Source organism: Oncorhynchus nerka, linkage group LG20 (genome assembly GCF_034236695.1).
Source record: "Oncorhynchus nerka isolate Pitt River linkage group LG20, Oner_Uvic_2.0, whole genome shotgun sequence".
In the NCBI taxonomy this organism is placed as follows: Eukaryota; Metazoa; Chordata; class Actinopteri; order Salmoniformes; family Salmonidae; genus Oncorhynchus; species Oncorhynchus nerka.
The window spans coordinates 69,732,144-69,748,441 of record NC_088415.1 but is presented as its reverse complement, the minus strand read 5'-3'; the positions used below and the strand labels follow the sequence as shown (position 1 = coordinate 69,748,441).

Here is a 16,298-nt window from a genome sequence, read left to right as displayed (position 1 = left end):
TCTTGAGCAGGCTGTGAGGGAACACACTTCCGAATCCCTGTCATGATCCCACTACAAGTATCAGCTTGAGACTACTTTAACAAAAAATAATGGACCACCATGAGTCTACAGCTCCACAGCTGCCACATTGTCAGGGTCTTTAGATTCTTTCAGGGGAAGTTTTAGAGCATTATGCTAAGTCGATGACTGAGAACTCACAGAGCATTGGTTCTATTTCATTGAACGTGCAAGCCAAGTGTAGAAACCAGTAGCAGAAGTGTTTGTTATTTAAACACAACATAAAATACTACTTTTTTGGACAGAATCCCAAACGGAAATGAAACTGAAAAAACTACTTCACCCAGCACACTCCAGGTGTTCCTCGACTCCTGCACAGCACAGAATAACTCACCACGACTCTTCCACATTTTCAGAGGTATTTTCTTAGCCTTGGGCTTGATCTCTGTTGTTCCAGCACCTGCGGGCTCATGTGCGCTCTGTAGAGGTGTACCCTGAACAGGTGCAGTAGTGTACACCTCTGTCTGGGTCCCCACCTGGCCCACCTCTGTCCTTTCCATTGTCCAAAATACCTTGGTGGTGGTGAGGACCTCGGTGGTGGGGGGCTGTGTGGTCATCTCCTGTGCATTCCCCCAGAGCACACTCCACCATTGGCCATGAACAGGAGCCATGAGCAGCAGCAGCAGACTGCACAGACGCAGGACAGCCATCCTGTCTTGATGCTCCAACTACCGACTAAAAACTTAAGTATGTTCTCCAGTATGTTCACAGATCAGCTCTCATGCTCCACTCTCTTCCCTGCTTCTATCTGCTCTCTCTCTTTCCCTGCTTCTATCTGCTCTCTCTCACTCTCTTCCCTGCTTCTATCTGCTCTCTCTCTCTCACTCTTCCCTGCTTCTCTCTCTCTCTTCCCTGCTTCTATCTGCTCTCTCTCTCTCACCTGCTTCTAACTGTGCGCTCTCTCTCTCTCTCTCTGTTCTGCTCTGCGATTAGCGGTGACCCCTGCTCCAGACCCCCTCAGCACCACGCAGACTTAGGTATTTCACAGGCAGCACAGCAAGAGCAGTAGCTCTACCCCACGTCTGGCTCACTTCACTCTGGCTCCCATCACAGTGGGTGGGTGTTAAGAGGATGTAAGTGCCAGCTGTAAGCCACAGCCCCCTTCAGTAATGCCATCCCCGTCTGTATCCCATTATCATCAACTCTAGTACAGCTTACATGTAGGAGCTGGCCATCAACAGTCGTTGCTTACTAAACAAACAGTTTAGGGGCACCGTGACATTAACTCTGGTGTTTTTGATCCTGTAGTATGTTCTCCATTTTCTTTTTAAAAAGTAAGCCAACATGTTTTCAGCACCTTTATTTCCATGACTGATCAAAATTATTTTTTCTTATGGCTCGCTTATGTGTTTCTGCAGCAGACCTAAAGTGAGCAACATGTTTGGAGCATCAAATAGCAATATCATCGCAGTATCGAATCACAATACATATAGAATCGTGAGAATCGCAATATATATCGTATCGGGACCTAAGTATTATGATAATATCGTAATATCGTATCGTGAGGTCCCTGGCAATTCCCAGCCCTGAAAGACATGGTGAGCACTTCACACATGTTCCATTCACCCGGGACAAGAGACTACAAGACCTCAGAAGAATGCTGTAAAAAAGAGCACCACAAAGGAACACAATTAAATGTAACACTAACGACTTGTACATTTGACATCTTACCTACCCGTAGTCAGTTGCATTCATGTCCATGAAAAAGCTGAATAGAACTATAGGTGTAACAATACAGGAAGTTGGGGTGCTGAGGGTGCTGCAGCATCCCCTTGAAAAATGGAATGCGTTGAATCGCGTGGCCTTATCGTCGCTTTCTTTTGCAAAATTACTAAGAATTAACAAACGTGTTTTCTAAAATTGTCAATTGCAAACATCATATTAAGGTGTGGGATGTTGATTGTATGACAAGAAAAAATGTGCAGATCCATTTCACTCCAGCAGATAGCTTAATCTGTCTGTCCGCAATTCACCATGGCAACATGGCGGTTCTCAACATCACACAACACAAAGAGCTGGCTGCTACTTTCAGAGAGATCGTTCATGAGGAGATTACCTCTGGCCTCGACTTGAAATTAAAACCGGTAAATGAATCACTCACTTCTAAATTGAATGCCTATTCAACTAAAGTGGAAAGTCTGGAGAAGGCGGCCAATGTGACAGAGGTGTGAATCCATGACCTGGAAACAGAGCGAGCTAAGCTAGAAGGGGAAAACAATCTCCTAAAGAGAAAACGGAATCACTTGAAAATGATTCCGGTAAAGTCAATGTACGCGTTATAGGACTTGAAACTGGAGTGGATGCGGGCAACCCAACTTCCTTCATGAGCAATCTTCTCTCTAAACTGTTTGGGCAGAAGAAGCTGGGTCCCATGCCGCTAATTAATATTGCGCACCACACGGGTCCTCTATGAAATGGGTCTTGTTCTATGATTGCACAAATCCACAGTTTTGAAGTCAAACCGTGAGTTGTTCGCCTTGCAGTGGAATCCAGGGCTCTGACCTATTCGGAGAATAGGATCAGCATCTACCCAGATCGTAATGGCGAACTGCTAAAAAAGAGGGCGCCCTACAATGAGGTGAAATCCCAGCTACGCGAGCCAAATCGGAGATGCGGTTCATCCATCTGGCAAAACTCCTCTTGATCTTCCAGAATACAACAAATCAAATCACACTTTGTCACATAAGCGAATACAACAGGTTTAGACTTTTCCGTGAAATGCTTACTTACAAGCCCATAACCAACAATGCAGTTCAAGAAAGAGTTAAGAAAATATTTACCAAATAAAATAAAGAAAAAAATTATGAAAAATAACACAAGAAAATAACAATAATGAGACTATATACAGGGGTACCGGTACGGAGTAAATGTGCGGGGGTACAGTTTAGTCAAGGTAATTTGTACATGTAGGTGGGGGGGGTCAATGTAAATATTCCGGTGGCCATTTGATTAATTGTTCAGCAGTCTTATGGCTTGGGGGTAGAAGCTGTTAAGGAGTATTTTGGTCCTATACTTAGTGCTCAGGTACTGCTTGCCGTGTGATAGTAGAGAGAGCAGTCTATGACTTGGGTGACTGGAGTCTCTGACAATTTTTGGGCTTTCCTCTGACACAGCCTAGTATATAGGTCCTGGATGGCAGGAAGCTTGTCCGCATGTACTAGGCCGTACGTACTCCCCTCTGTAGCGCATTACGGTCAGATGCAGAGCAGTTGCCATACCAGGCAGTAATGCAACCATGCTCTCGATGGTGCAGCTGTAGAACTTTTTGATCTGGGGACCCATGCCAAATCTTTGCAGTCTCTTGAGGGGGAAAAGGTATTGTTGTGTCATCTTCACGACTGTCTTTGTGTGGTTGGAGCTTGATAGTTCATTGTTGATGTGGACACCAAGGAACTTGAAACTCTCGACCTGCTACACTACAGCCCTGTCGATGTCAATGGGGGCCTGTTCGGCCAGCCTTTTCCTGTAGTTCTTGATCAGCTCCTTTGTCTTGCCCACATTGAGGGAGAGGTTGTTGTCCTGGCCTCCTTCCTATAGGCCGTCTCATGTTGGTAATCAGGCATATCACCACTTTTGAGTCATCGGCAAACTTAATGATGGTGTTGAAGTCGTGCCTGGCCGTGCAGTCTTGGTATTGAATTATCACATAGGTGTTCCTTTTGTCCAGTTGGAAAAGGGCAGTGTGGAGTGCAATAGAGATTGCACCATCTGTGGATCTGTTAGGGCGGTATGCAAATTGGAGTGAGTCTAAGGTTTCTAGGATAATGGTGCACTTCATGGCTGCAGATGTGAGTGCTATGGGTCGGTAGTCATTTAGGAAGGTTACCTTAGTGTTCTTTGGCACAGGGACTATGGTGGTCTGCTTAAAACATGTGGGTATTACAGACTCGGACAGGGAGAGGTTGAAAATGTCAGTGAAGACACTTGCCAGTTGGTCAGCGCATGCTCGCAGTACACGTTCTGGTAATCCATCTGGCCTTGTAAATGATGACCTGTTTAAAGGTCTTACTCACATCGGCTGCGGAGAGTGTAATCATACAGTCGTCTGGAACAGCTGGTGCTCTCATGCATGTTTCAGTGTTATTTCCATCGAAGCAAGCATAGAAGTAGTTTAACTCGTCTGGTAGGCTCATGTCACTGGGCAGCTCTTGGCTGTGCTTCCCTTTGTAGTCTGTAATGGTTTGCAAGCCCTGCCACATCCGACGAGCATCAGAGCCGGTGTAGTACGATTTGATCTTAGTCCTGTATTGACGCTTTGCCTGTTTGATGGTTCGTCGGAAGGCATAGCGGGATTTCATATAAGCTTACGGGTTAGAGTCCTTCTCCTTGAAAGTGGCAGCTCTAGCCTTTAGCTCAGTGCAGATGTTGCCTGTAATCCATGGCTTCTGGTTGGGGTATGTACATACAGTCACCATGGGGATGACGTCATCGATGCACTTATTTATGAAGCCAATGACTGATGAGGTGTACTCCTCAATGCCATCGGAAGAATCCTGGAACGTATTCCAGTCTGTGCTAGCAAAACAGACCACTTTTTTTTTGAGTCACTGGTGCTTCCTGCTTTAATTTTTGCTTGTAAGTAAGAATCAGGAGTATAGAATCATGGTCAGATTTGCCAAATGGAGGGCGAGGGAGAGCTTTGTACGTGTTTCTATGTATGGAATAAAGGAGTTTTTTTCCTCTGGTTGCAAATTTAACATGCTGATAGAAATTTGGTAAAATGGCTTTAAGTTTCCGTGCATTAAGGTCCCCAGCCACTAGGAGCGCCGCCTCTGGATGAGCATTTTCCTGTTTGCTTGTGGCGGAATACAGCTCATTGAGTGTAGTCTTAGTTCCAGCATAGGTCTGTGGTGGTATGTAAATAGATCCTAAAAATACAGATCAAAACTCGCTAGGTAGATAGTGTGGTCAACAGTTTATCATGAGATACTCTACCTCAGGCGAGCAAAACCTCAAGACTTCCTTAGACATCGTACACCAGCGGTTGTTTACAAATATACATAGTCTGACCCCCCTTGTCTTACCAGATGCCGCTGTTCTATCCTGCTGATACAGCATATACCCAGCCACCTGTATGTTGATAATGTCGTCGTTCAGCCACGACTCCGTGAAGCATAAGATATTACAGCTTTTATTGTCACGTTGGTACTTTAATCTTCCTTGTAGGTTGTCAATTTTATTTTCCAATGATTGCACTTTATCTAGTAGAACAGAAGGCAGTGGAGGTTTATTCGATCACCTACAAATTCTCAGAAGCCAGCTTGACTGCCCTCTTTTTCTCCAGCATCTCTTCATGCAAATGACGGGGATTTGGGCCTGTTCCAGGGAAAGCAGTATGTCCTTCACGTCAGGTTCGTCAGACTCGTTAAATGAAATAAAAGCTTCTGCCAGTTCGTGGTGAGTTATCACTGTTCTGATGTCCGGAAGTTATTTTCGGTCATAAGAGACGGTAGCAGCAACATTATGTACAAAATACGTAAAAGAATAAGTTGCAATAACGCAAAAAAATGAACAACAGAACAGTTGGTTAGGAGTACGTAAAACATCAGGCATCTTCTCCGGCACCATGATAGACATTCCCTGTGGGGCTACAGCGCATTGAGTTCCTAAATAGGCTAAATATGTACAATAAAAAATAAAAAAAACAAAACAATATAAGTTGGAAACTACTTTTTGCTACTGAGATATGGCCAGTCCCATATGGACAACTACACAATGTTTTTTTTTTATTACATTTTTTTAGGACAGGCTATTGAATTTATCTCCCAGGGAGGCCATAATGAAATATTGTGAAGATTTTGATTATAGACTTCATTTCTTGCACATATCATCTTCTTAATTTCTTTTTTTTACATAGCATTGATCACTTAAATGCTTAATAAAAATGTAGGGGGGGGACTTTCTAATATAATTAAGAACTCCTCTTCTCTCAGCAGGAGAAGCCACCTCACTGGGAGCTCAAATCTCTCTCAATGAACTCAAAAGGGCACTGGATAGCATGAATAAAGGGATGATATTCCTCCTGAGGTCTATTTAAAATGTTGGAATCAATTAGGTCCACTATTGCTCGAAATTATTAACACAGTCGTTCACAAAGGTTCATTTGGGAGAGAAGTGAATACAGTACCAGTGTTCTGACTATCGCCCCCATCTTTGATAAACACAGATATGAAACTGTTTTCCTAAATGTTGTTGTCCCGTCTCGAGACTTACCCAAATTGGTCCACACAGACCAAAGCGGGTTTGTTTAAAAAAATGTATCCTCGGATAAACTCCGTTGACTATTACATATCTTAGATGCTTCATCAGAAACAACAGCTCTTTGGGCTCTATTATTTCTCGACGCAAAAAAAACATTTTGGTCTGTCTTGGAACATATGGGAATTGGCTCCAATACTATGATTAAAATACTCTATGTCAATCCCTCAGTCATCGTTATAACAGACAATATCTGCTCCGTTTAGAATCACTAGAAGCAGCAGACAAGGCAATCCGATTTCGCCTTTGTTATTTGTATTATCCATGGAACCCCTGGCACAGGCAATTTTTCAAATCGAAGGAATAACACCAATTTACCTAGAATCTACTAATTACTTCATCTCATTATACACAGATGATATTTTACTTTATCTAGACAACATATCTCAATCGCTCCCAAACACATTGAAAATCAAAGATAAATTCAGCTTAATCTCAAATTATAAAACATACAGTATCTAACCAAATCAAGACTTCTGCATCTCAAGGCCCCGATGGAGCTCCATCTCTACTTATGGAATACCAATTGTTACCGATTTTAAATACATCGGAGTAGATATTTCCTTTTTTAGATAAAACCATCACCAGAAACTTTAGCAGAATGCTTAAATCAATTAAATCCGACCTCGATGGAATAATATCCTAGTTGCTTAAACTGGCAGAATATCTATTGTCAATATACATACAGTGCATTTGGAAAGTATTCTGCCCCCTTCCCTTTTTCCACATTTTGTTATGTTACAGCCTCATTCAAAAATGTATTAAATAATTGATTTCCTTCATCAATCTTAACATAATACCCCATAACGATAAAGCAAAAACAGGTTTTTAGTCATTTTTGCAAATGTATCAAATATAAACAGATAACTTATTTACATAAGCATTCAGACCCTTTGCTATGAGACTCAAAATTGAGCTCAGGTACATCCTGTTTCCATGTATCATTCTTGAGATGTTTCTACAACTTGATTAGAGTACTGTGGTAAATTCAATTGATTGGATGTGATTTGGAAAGGCACACACCTGTCTACATAAGGTACCACAGTTGACAGTGCATGTCAGAGCAAAAACCAAGCCATGATGTCGAAATAATTGTCCGTAGAGCTCAGAGACAGGATTGTGTCAAGTCACAGATCTGGGGAAGGGTACCAAAACATTTTAGCAGCATTGAAGGACCCCAAGAACACAGTGGCCTCCATCATTCTTAAATGGAAGACATTTGGAACCACCAAGACTCTTCCTAGTGCTGGCCGCCCGGCCAAAGAGTTCCTCTCGCCCAGTTCCAGAGTTCCTCTGTGGAGATGGGAGAACCTTCCAGAAGGACAACCATCTCTGCAGCCCTCCACCAATCAGGCCTTTATGGCAGAGTGGCTAGACAGAAGCCACTCCTCAGTAAAAGACAGCCCGCTTGGAGTTTGCCAAAGGCACTTAAATGACTCTCAGACCATGAGAAACAAGATTCTTGGCTTGAATGCTAAGCGTCACGTCTGGAGGAAACCTTGCACCATCCCTATGGTGAAGCAGGGTGGTGGCAGCATCAAGCTGTGGGGATGTTTTTTCAGTGGTAGGGACTGGGAGACTAGTCAGGATCGAGGGAAAGATGAATGGAGCAAAGTACAGAGAGATTCTTGATGAAAACCTGCTCCAGAGCTCTCAGAACCTCAGACTAGGGCGAAGGTTCACCTCCCAACAGGACAACTACCCTAAGCACACAGCCAAACAATGCAGGAGTGGCTTCTGGAGAGACCTGAAAATAGCTGTGTAGCGACTCTCCCTATTCAGCGTGACAGTGCTTGGGAGGATCTGCAGAGAAGTATGGGAGTATTCCCAAAATACAGGTGTGCTAAGCGTGTAGCTTCATACCCAAGAAGACTCAAGGCTGTAGTTGCTGCCAAAGGTGCTTCAACAAAGTACTGAAAACCTATGTAAATGTAATATTTCAGTTTTTTGTTGGACATTTTCAAAAAGGTCTAAAAAACTATTTTTGCCTTGCAATTGTGGGGTATTGTGTGTAGATTGAAGAACAAACAACAATTTAATCCATTTTAGAATAAGGCTGTGACGTAGTCAAGGGGTCTGAATATTTTCCAAATGCACTGTCCTGCTGCGGCTGAATTATTGTAGTTCAATGATTCCCATGGCTCCCCCTTCTGGCAATTGGGATAAAATTCATAGTGCGGTTTCAAGATGTATATGGCAAGGTAAACGATCCAGGATAAAATGAACAAACTTATAAAGAGTGAAAGACATAGGAGGACGATCCGTACAATTTTTTAAATCGTATTTCCAGGCACTAGCATTTCGCCCCATCCTAAGTTGATTAAGACATGATTTTTTCGCCCTCTGGCTGAGTATAGAGAGACATATGGTGTCGCCTATTGCCCTAAAAGAGGTGGTCTTCACTGATATATCCCTTAAACAATGTAAGCTATACTTTGGTCCTATTATTGCTCACACAATTTGTATTTAGCACCAAATGTAAAAACAAGGTAACTGGGATTCAACATGTCATGACCATACTCCAGCATTTCACAATAATGCCTTGTGATCTGGAGGGCGACCTTTTGCATTCCCCCAATAGTCAATATGTGGAATTCTTACGCTTATCGATATCATGGACAGATGATATCATGGATATAATGGTTTGAGAACATTTCAAGATTTGAAAGATACATACACATTACCAGGCAACTCCTTTTTTCTACTGCCCTGTAATTAAATGCTTCAGGGGCATAGTTACAAAATAAATTTTGAAGTGCATGAATGTAAATATTCAACACTTTGTATCTATTATCTTTACTTAACAATGATAGCTCCTTGAATCTGTCAATCAATCAGAGATGACTACTGCTGGCAGGCAGCAATCAGGGGTTGGGTTGGATGGGGTGGGAGGTTGGGGGTGGAGTCCCACTTATTTTTTTTGTTTTCTTTTCCTGTATATACTGATTGTATTATTATTATTACAAAACATCTCAGCAATCAGTACATTAGGTCCCCATTGGACAGGAATCTGCCAATCAGTGGCTGTCTGACTCTGAGGGCCCCTGGGCACTGATTAAACATGGGAGAGTGAAAAGCTGGACTGTGACAGAGGAGAGGGGAATGCAGGGCATGGAGGAGAGGAGAAGAGGAGAGGGGCTTCTGCCAAGCCTTCACAGCTCAGTGATCAGAGGGGCCGGGCAGAAAGACATGCAGGCAGGCAGACAGGCAGGCAAAAATACAGGCAGGCAGGCATAGTGACAAAGGAGAAGCCTGTTTCGCTACTCAGTACTCAGGACCCTGGTGTTGAGGGGATGGGAATGGGGCCTAGGACAGGTTCTGACAGCACTGTCAGCAGCACACACACACAGACATGGAAGATGAGGATGAGCCCAATCTGGACCAATCAAGTACCAGAGGAATACACTGTTCAGATACTGCTTCAATTACAGTAACAATACCTATTCAAATGCACATTAAGATTACCAATACACAATCATGCATTGAACACCAACTGTAATTGTGAAGTGCATGTTTGGATATTACAACCAGCACTTGGAATTGCATGTGCATTGTCTTAGATGTGCAACATTTCACAGCAATCCACAGTGGAGGTATGGATGGACTCCATACCAAAGAGACTAGAAACTAGTGTTTCAGTGGGGAGGAAGGAAGCCCAGGTTAGCCTGCCCTGGGGTGGTAGTGTTTCATGTGAGGGGGCCTCTATAAGAATCCCATTCTTATAGGGTCCTGATGGGCTATAGAGGGCTAGGGGCTAGGAGGCAAGCCATCAGTTGCTGTTTTAATGTTGCGAATTTCTTCACACAGAGATACAGTCATTTTTCATCTATATGGAATCAGTACACAAGACCTTTGACTGTAATACACTATATCCAAAATCCAGTAACACCTAGCACTTCATCACATGTACTATGTATAAAATAGATTCAGCACAAAGTGATTAATATGCTCACAATATATGCAATGAACAATGATAATATACATTCTGTGCTCATATAAAGTCTAACCATGAATGGGTTTGAATACCCCCATTCAAATCTGTAATGAATTCCTTCAAATGTCCCTACTGTAAAAGTGACTGTGTTTAATATAACAACTAAGCTTCTTGGTAACTTCATGTGTAGATTGTTACAGGTGTAAAAGCATTCACCTTCCCTGATACAATAAAATTACATCACAGACCAATCATTCATAGACACAGAGTGGTCCCCCAGCTCCTCCATGTGGTCATAAACAGAACTGCAGATGAAACTTCATTCCCTCACCAGAACACACTGCCCTGCGTACTACACACACTGTGCCCTAAATGCACCCCATTCCCTATGTAGTGCACAACTTTTGACCAGGACCCATGGGACTCTGGTCAAAAGTAGTGCTCTATATGGGGAATAGGGTGCCACAGCAATCCCTGCCCCTTTAAGATTGACCATAGTGATGTCACCAGAGGTTAGGCTCCTGGGAGGATTACCGTCAGTGTGGAGGAGAAGAGCCAACCTGACAGAGGCCAGGACTCACTAATCAATTAGCAAAGTGAAGGAGACTTTGCGGGTGAACAAAAACAGAACTTTGCCACATTAAATCACAATCACTGGGAAGCTCTCTTATCAAGAGTCTGACCCTTGAATGGTGTATTATTATTATGGGCAGCAGATCAAGAGCCATCTGGTTTTATCGGGATGATTTAGTTAGACACATGGGCCCAATGGCCTATAGCTAAGTTTGTAGCCAAATAAATCTCTCTCTCAAAAAAGATTTGTCCCAACATGTTGAAAGACAGACATTCCAATATTTTGCTTGCAAAATAATCCATTATTTGTATGCCACCATATGTTAGGATATTCAGATCCTTACTCCTTTAACTATCCTCATCAGTTTATTATACATTTAGCTAAGTCTACATTTCATCTGAGGGCTGCCAATTTCTTTAAAAGAGTGACAAAATCCATAAGCCATAAAACTCCTAAATTGCCACATAACTTTCAAATAAGAGGGCATTACTACTAATAAAATGCTAACTTGACATAAAACCATAAAAACATCACTTTAAATGTACAGTTGGACCAATCTAGCCTTGAAGACAAAGTATGTAGGAAGGCTGTCCATATAGCAGCCAAAGTATTTATTGTGTCAGAGGAACAAACTGATTGGCAGTTCTCCCAGCCAATCCCCGTCAAGATATAAGAGCTATGGGTGGAGACCAGTGGAGAGGTAGACAGTGTGTGACTGTTCTCCACTCTGGAAGAGGTAATTATAAAGCATTTCACTTTTCAACTCTCTCTCCGCACACACACATACATAAGTTCCATCTCCCTCTCAGCGATCCAACTCAATGAAGCCTCTGTTGCAGATCTGTTTTCCTATGGCTAAGTTGGCCAACTCCCCCAGTGTCATTTATGACGCATTTTCAGGTCAGGCTATCTATGGCATGTTCAGAGCAAGACATTTATTTATTTATATGTACTTATAGGTTAAGGGTACTGGTCCTCTCTGACTTGTAATAATCTGCAATAACATTAGAGTTGATTATGTTTTACTGGGCGAAATACTTTGGCAAATGTGACACCAGATTACAGACACACTGTGATGATACACCACTGACTATACCCCCCTCCCCTCAAGGTGTCGAAAGCGTTCCACAGGGATGCTGTCCCATGTTGACTCCAATGCTTTCCACAGTTGTGTCAAGTTGGCTGGATGTCCTTTGGGTGGTGGACCATTCTTGATACACACGTGAAAAACCCAGCACCATTGCCATTCTTGACACAAATCGGTGCGTCTGGCACCTACTACCATACCCCGTTCAAAGGTACTTCAATCTTTTGTCTTGCCCATTCACCCTCTGAATGGCACACATACACAATCCATGTCTCAATTGTCTCAAGGCTTAAAAATCCTTCTTTAACCCGTCTCCTCCCCTTCATCTACACTGATTGAAGTGGATTTAACAAATTACATCAATAAGGGATCAGAGGGAAGCAATGGCGGAAGGAGAAGTATTTTTTGATTCTCTTGGCACAAGTACAATTGGTAAGAATGAGTGGACGATGGTGAACAAGAGTGGAGAAAAAGGGCTAAAGTTGGAGATGAAAAGCAATTCATGGTCGGGGTGCAATTCACAAGCAAGGATGTGTTTTGGGGGTAACCTGTTTGAGATCTCGAATGACGAATTGGGTAAAGTGGAATCGGTCAGAGTGACCAGGAGAGGTATGATGTTGATTTCATGTGTGTCAAAAGCGCAAAGGGAGAAAGCTCTGTGGCTCAACAAGATGTCAACGTCTGATGTGGAACGCTACACTTTTCAGAGTAGGGCACTGGTTAAAGGTGTCATCATTCCAGGAATGGTTGACGCACTTAGCTTGAATCAAATGATAGACGGAAAGAAGGATCAAAGCCTATCGGTTGTACTGTCGTTTGATGAAGGGGTTCTCCCGACTTATGTAAAGATAATTTGGTGAGACAGTGCTGTATGGACAGAAGCCGTTTCAGTGTTACAATTGTAAAAAGTTTGGACACGTGGCAAGTGTTTGTCGAAGGAATAAATATGAAGTAGTGGAAGAAAAGTATAGCCAGTTATAATTAGTTATGGTAATTGTTTAGCAGATTCTAAAAAAAGACCAGTCTTTACGTGGCTAAAAGAAATATAACATTATTAAAACGGTTATATTAGGTATTGTTCATCCTGATCAGACAGGTTTCTTCATGGACGATACATTGGAGATAATTTACGACAACTACTAGAAATAATAGAACATCATGAAACATCTAAGAAGCCAGGCCTGGTATTTGTAGCGGATTTTGAAAAGGCCTTTGATAAAGTAAGACTGGATTTTATTGATAAATGCCTGGATTTTTCCCCATTTCTGTGATTCTCTTATAAAATGGGTAAAAGGAATGTATAACAACCCCAGGTGTAAAATAGTAAATAGCGGCTACTTAGACAGTTTTTAATTGTCAAGAGGAGTTAATCAAGGGGGTCCGCTGTCACCATATATATTCTTTATGCCCATCAAAATGCTAGCTATTAAAATCAAATAACAAAATTAGAGTATTAGAATTCCAAGGCTTAAAAACAAAGTGTCCATGTATGCCGATGACTCAAGTTTTATGTTAAGTCTGCAAGCTAGATCCCTGCAATGTCTCATTGAAGATCTAGATAACTTTTCTGGACTCTCTGGACTAAAACCTAATTATGATAAGTATACCATATTACGTTTTGGATCTTTAAAAAATACAACTTTTACATTACACTGCAGTTTACCTATATAATAGGCTGATGGTGGGGTAGACATACATGGTATTCATATCACAAAATATATAAATGAGCTCTCCACAATGATTCTCAATAGAAAACGAGTAAAAATAGACAAGATCCTTCAACCATGGAGAGGTAAATACCTGTCTATTTATGGAAAAATGATTAACTCCTTAGTCATTTCTCAGTTTACTGATTTACTTATGGCGCTGCCTACTCCAGGTGATTTGTTTTCAAATCATATGAGAAAAAAAATATTTTGCTTTATCTGGGACGCTAAACCAGACAAAATAAACCGTGCCCATCTATATAATGAATATGAACTGGGTGAGTTGAGATTATTAAATATAAAAGCACTAAACCTCTCTCTAAAAGCTTCACTTATTCAAAAGTTTTACTTGAACCCTAAATGGTTCTCAAGTAGATTACTAAGAAAAGCTCATCCATTGTTTAAAAATGGCCTTTTTGCCTTTGTGCAGATTGCCATGTCTCATTTTTGTTGAATTGAAAATGATACTTTTTTAAAAGCATCTCTCTTTTTCAAACAAGCATTGTAGAGCTAGCTACAATTTCAATTTCACCCCCCCTGAAAAGATAGAACAAATATTACAACAAATAACTTGGCTGAACTCAAATGTGCTGGTTGATAAAATACCTGTATTTATGGGTATTTTGTTTTTAAAGGATATTATAAATTGGAATGGTAGAGTTGTGTCTTACATGGAGTTGTCAGAATTGTATGGGGAGGTCTGCTCAATCCAAGAGTACAACCAATTAATTACAAGCATTACCCCAAAAATGGAGGAGGCAGGTGGCAGCGGGAGGAGGTAGGTGGCAGCGGGAGGAGGTAGGGAACAGGTCTGTCTGACCAATATAAAGGATCAAAACTGGCAGAGGAATACAAATAGCATAAAGAGGAAAGTATACCAGTTTCATTTGAGGACCAGGATGTTGGCACAACTGTGCCAAGAGACTTTTGATATACCGATTCCATGGTACAGGGTGTATGAGTTGATATATAAAGATTCAAGACTGTGTTTTTCAGCTAAAATTATTATATGGAATTCTTGCTACCAAAAAAAATGTTGAATATTTGGGGCATTCAATCATCAAAGTTCTACAGATTTTGTTGTGAGGATACAGAATCAATAGACCATTTATTTTGGTATTGCCCTCAGGTAGCCTGTTTCTGGTCTCAGGTTCAGGAATGGCTGAAAATGCAGAACATTGATCTAAAATTGACCCTAGAAATAGTACTGTTGGGAGATCTGGAGAGACCGGGTCAATTAATAATATACTAATATTCTTAGTAAAAGTATTTATTTTCAACTCGCAATCTGGGGATTCTATTTGATTAGATAGATTGAAATTGTATGTTAAACATCACAGCATAGTTGATATATATATGGTGCGTAGAAATACGAAGAGGGTGACCACCAATGTAGATGTGATGTTCAGGGCAGGTCACCCAGCCAATTCTATTAGCCTTAAAGGAAGTCATAAGAGGAGAATTATAGAACCTCAGATGCTCTCCTCTCCTCACACACAGACAGGGGTTCAAAGCGTGTTGCCGTGTGCTGACTTCCCTGTAGGAATAGACTAACGCAGGACAGCATTTGAGTAGAACCACAGGTTATTGGGTAATGTATCTGTATTATCCAGTGTGTGGCACTGGCCGATTGAGTGGAATGACTTGTATTAAATGCATTACAGTCAGGGTTGGGGAGTAACAGATTACATGTAATCCTGTATATGTAAGGGGTTACAAAAAACAGTAACTGTAATCCTTATTGTAATAAGATTAACGTTTAAATTCAGAAAGGATGTTTCCGGAAAAAAATCTTTGACACTTCTCTGTTTTCTCAATAAGTTTGTTCCTCCTGAGTGAGGCTGGCCACAAGTCAGAGACCACTATGATGATACACCAAATGGGTTTGATGGATCGCGGGAAAAGAGCAGGAATCGTTTTAAGCTACAGTGTCTTCCAACAGTGCCACTGATGTAGGCATCCAAAGATGATCCAACTTGAATAAACACTTGGAGGTAAGGATGACAACAGTGGTGTAGTCTACGGTGATACGGACATCACTTATTATTGATATCTACATACCGCATTGATGTGAGTCACACTGCTGCTCTCTCATTTAGCTATTTGCACGTTATGGATTGTGGTTGTTGTGGATGGCTGTTCACAAATCGAAATGTGTATTTGAACCCTATAATGGCTGAACTCAAGAAGTTTAAGCTGCCTATCAATCATTGTTCTTAAACCAGTGGACAGCCAGTGAAAAATGCGTTCCTGCAACAGCTGCATAGTGCCGATCCAAGCCTATGGAATAAAAGTGGGCCTTTTATTTCTCAATCAAATTAATGCTGATGAAAAAGAAATCCATAGGTCTAAATGGTCACATGCACAAACTCGCACACTTTCGATAGATTTAAAAGGGGCAATCTGTAGTTGCAAGCATCCGTTTTTGGATTTAAAACAATAAAACAATTGTGATATCATGGTCAGTCCTTGCATTCATAGCTCTGTCTATTAATCTGAGAGTGGTTACATTTCTCCAGGCCCATCCCTCAGATTTTTACCAAAACAGAGGCGGGGCGCCCGTTTTGTTGTTGTTTAATTTGTAGATTTTCCCTCTAAACAGCTGCATATTATCAAGATATCAAAGTGTCACCCAAAAAAAGGTCAACAATAGGCCTATTGCAAATGCAGCACATGGCATTC

At 41.6% G+C, this 16,298-nt stretch overlaps 1 protein-coding gene across 5 annotated transcripts in view; it reads right to left on the bottom strand.

Annotated features, from left to right (window-relative positions):
* LOC115103030 (collagen alpha-1(XV) chain-like) overlaps positions 1-16,298 on the bottom strand; it is a 59,040-nt gene that overhangs the window by 31,778 nt on the left and 10,964 nt on the right. For 3 of the 5 annotated variants that reach the window (XM_029623610.2, XM_029623611.2, XM_065005715.1), the window contains exon 1: positions 392-1,082. The exons of 1 other annotated variant lie outside the window; for it this stretch is intronic. In XM_029623610.2, the coding sequence (XP_029479470.2) occupies positions 392-707 (316 nt within the window). In that variant the 5' untranslated portion in view covers positions 708-1,082. Of the gene's footprint in view, positions 1-391; positions 1,083-16,298 lie in introns of those variants that run through there. One more of the 5 variants, XM_029623612.2, reaches the window with a different exon arrangement.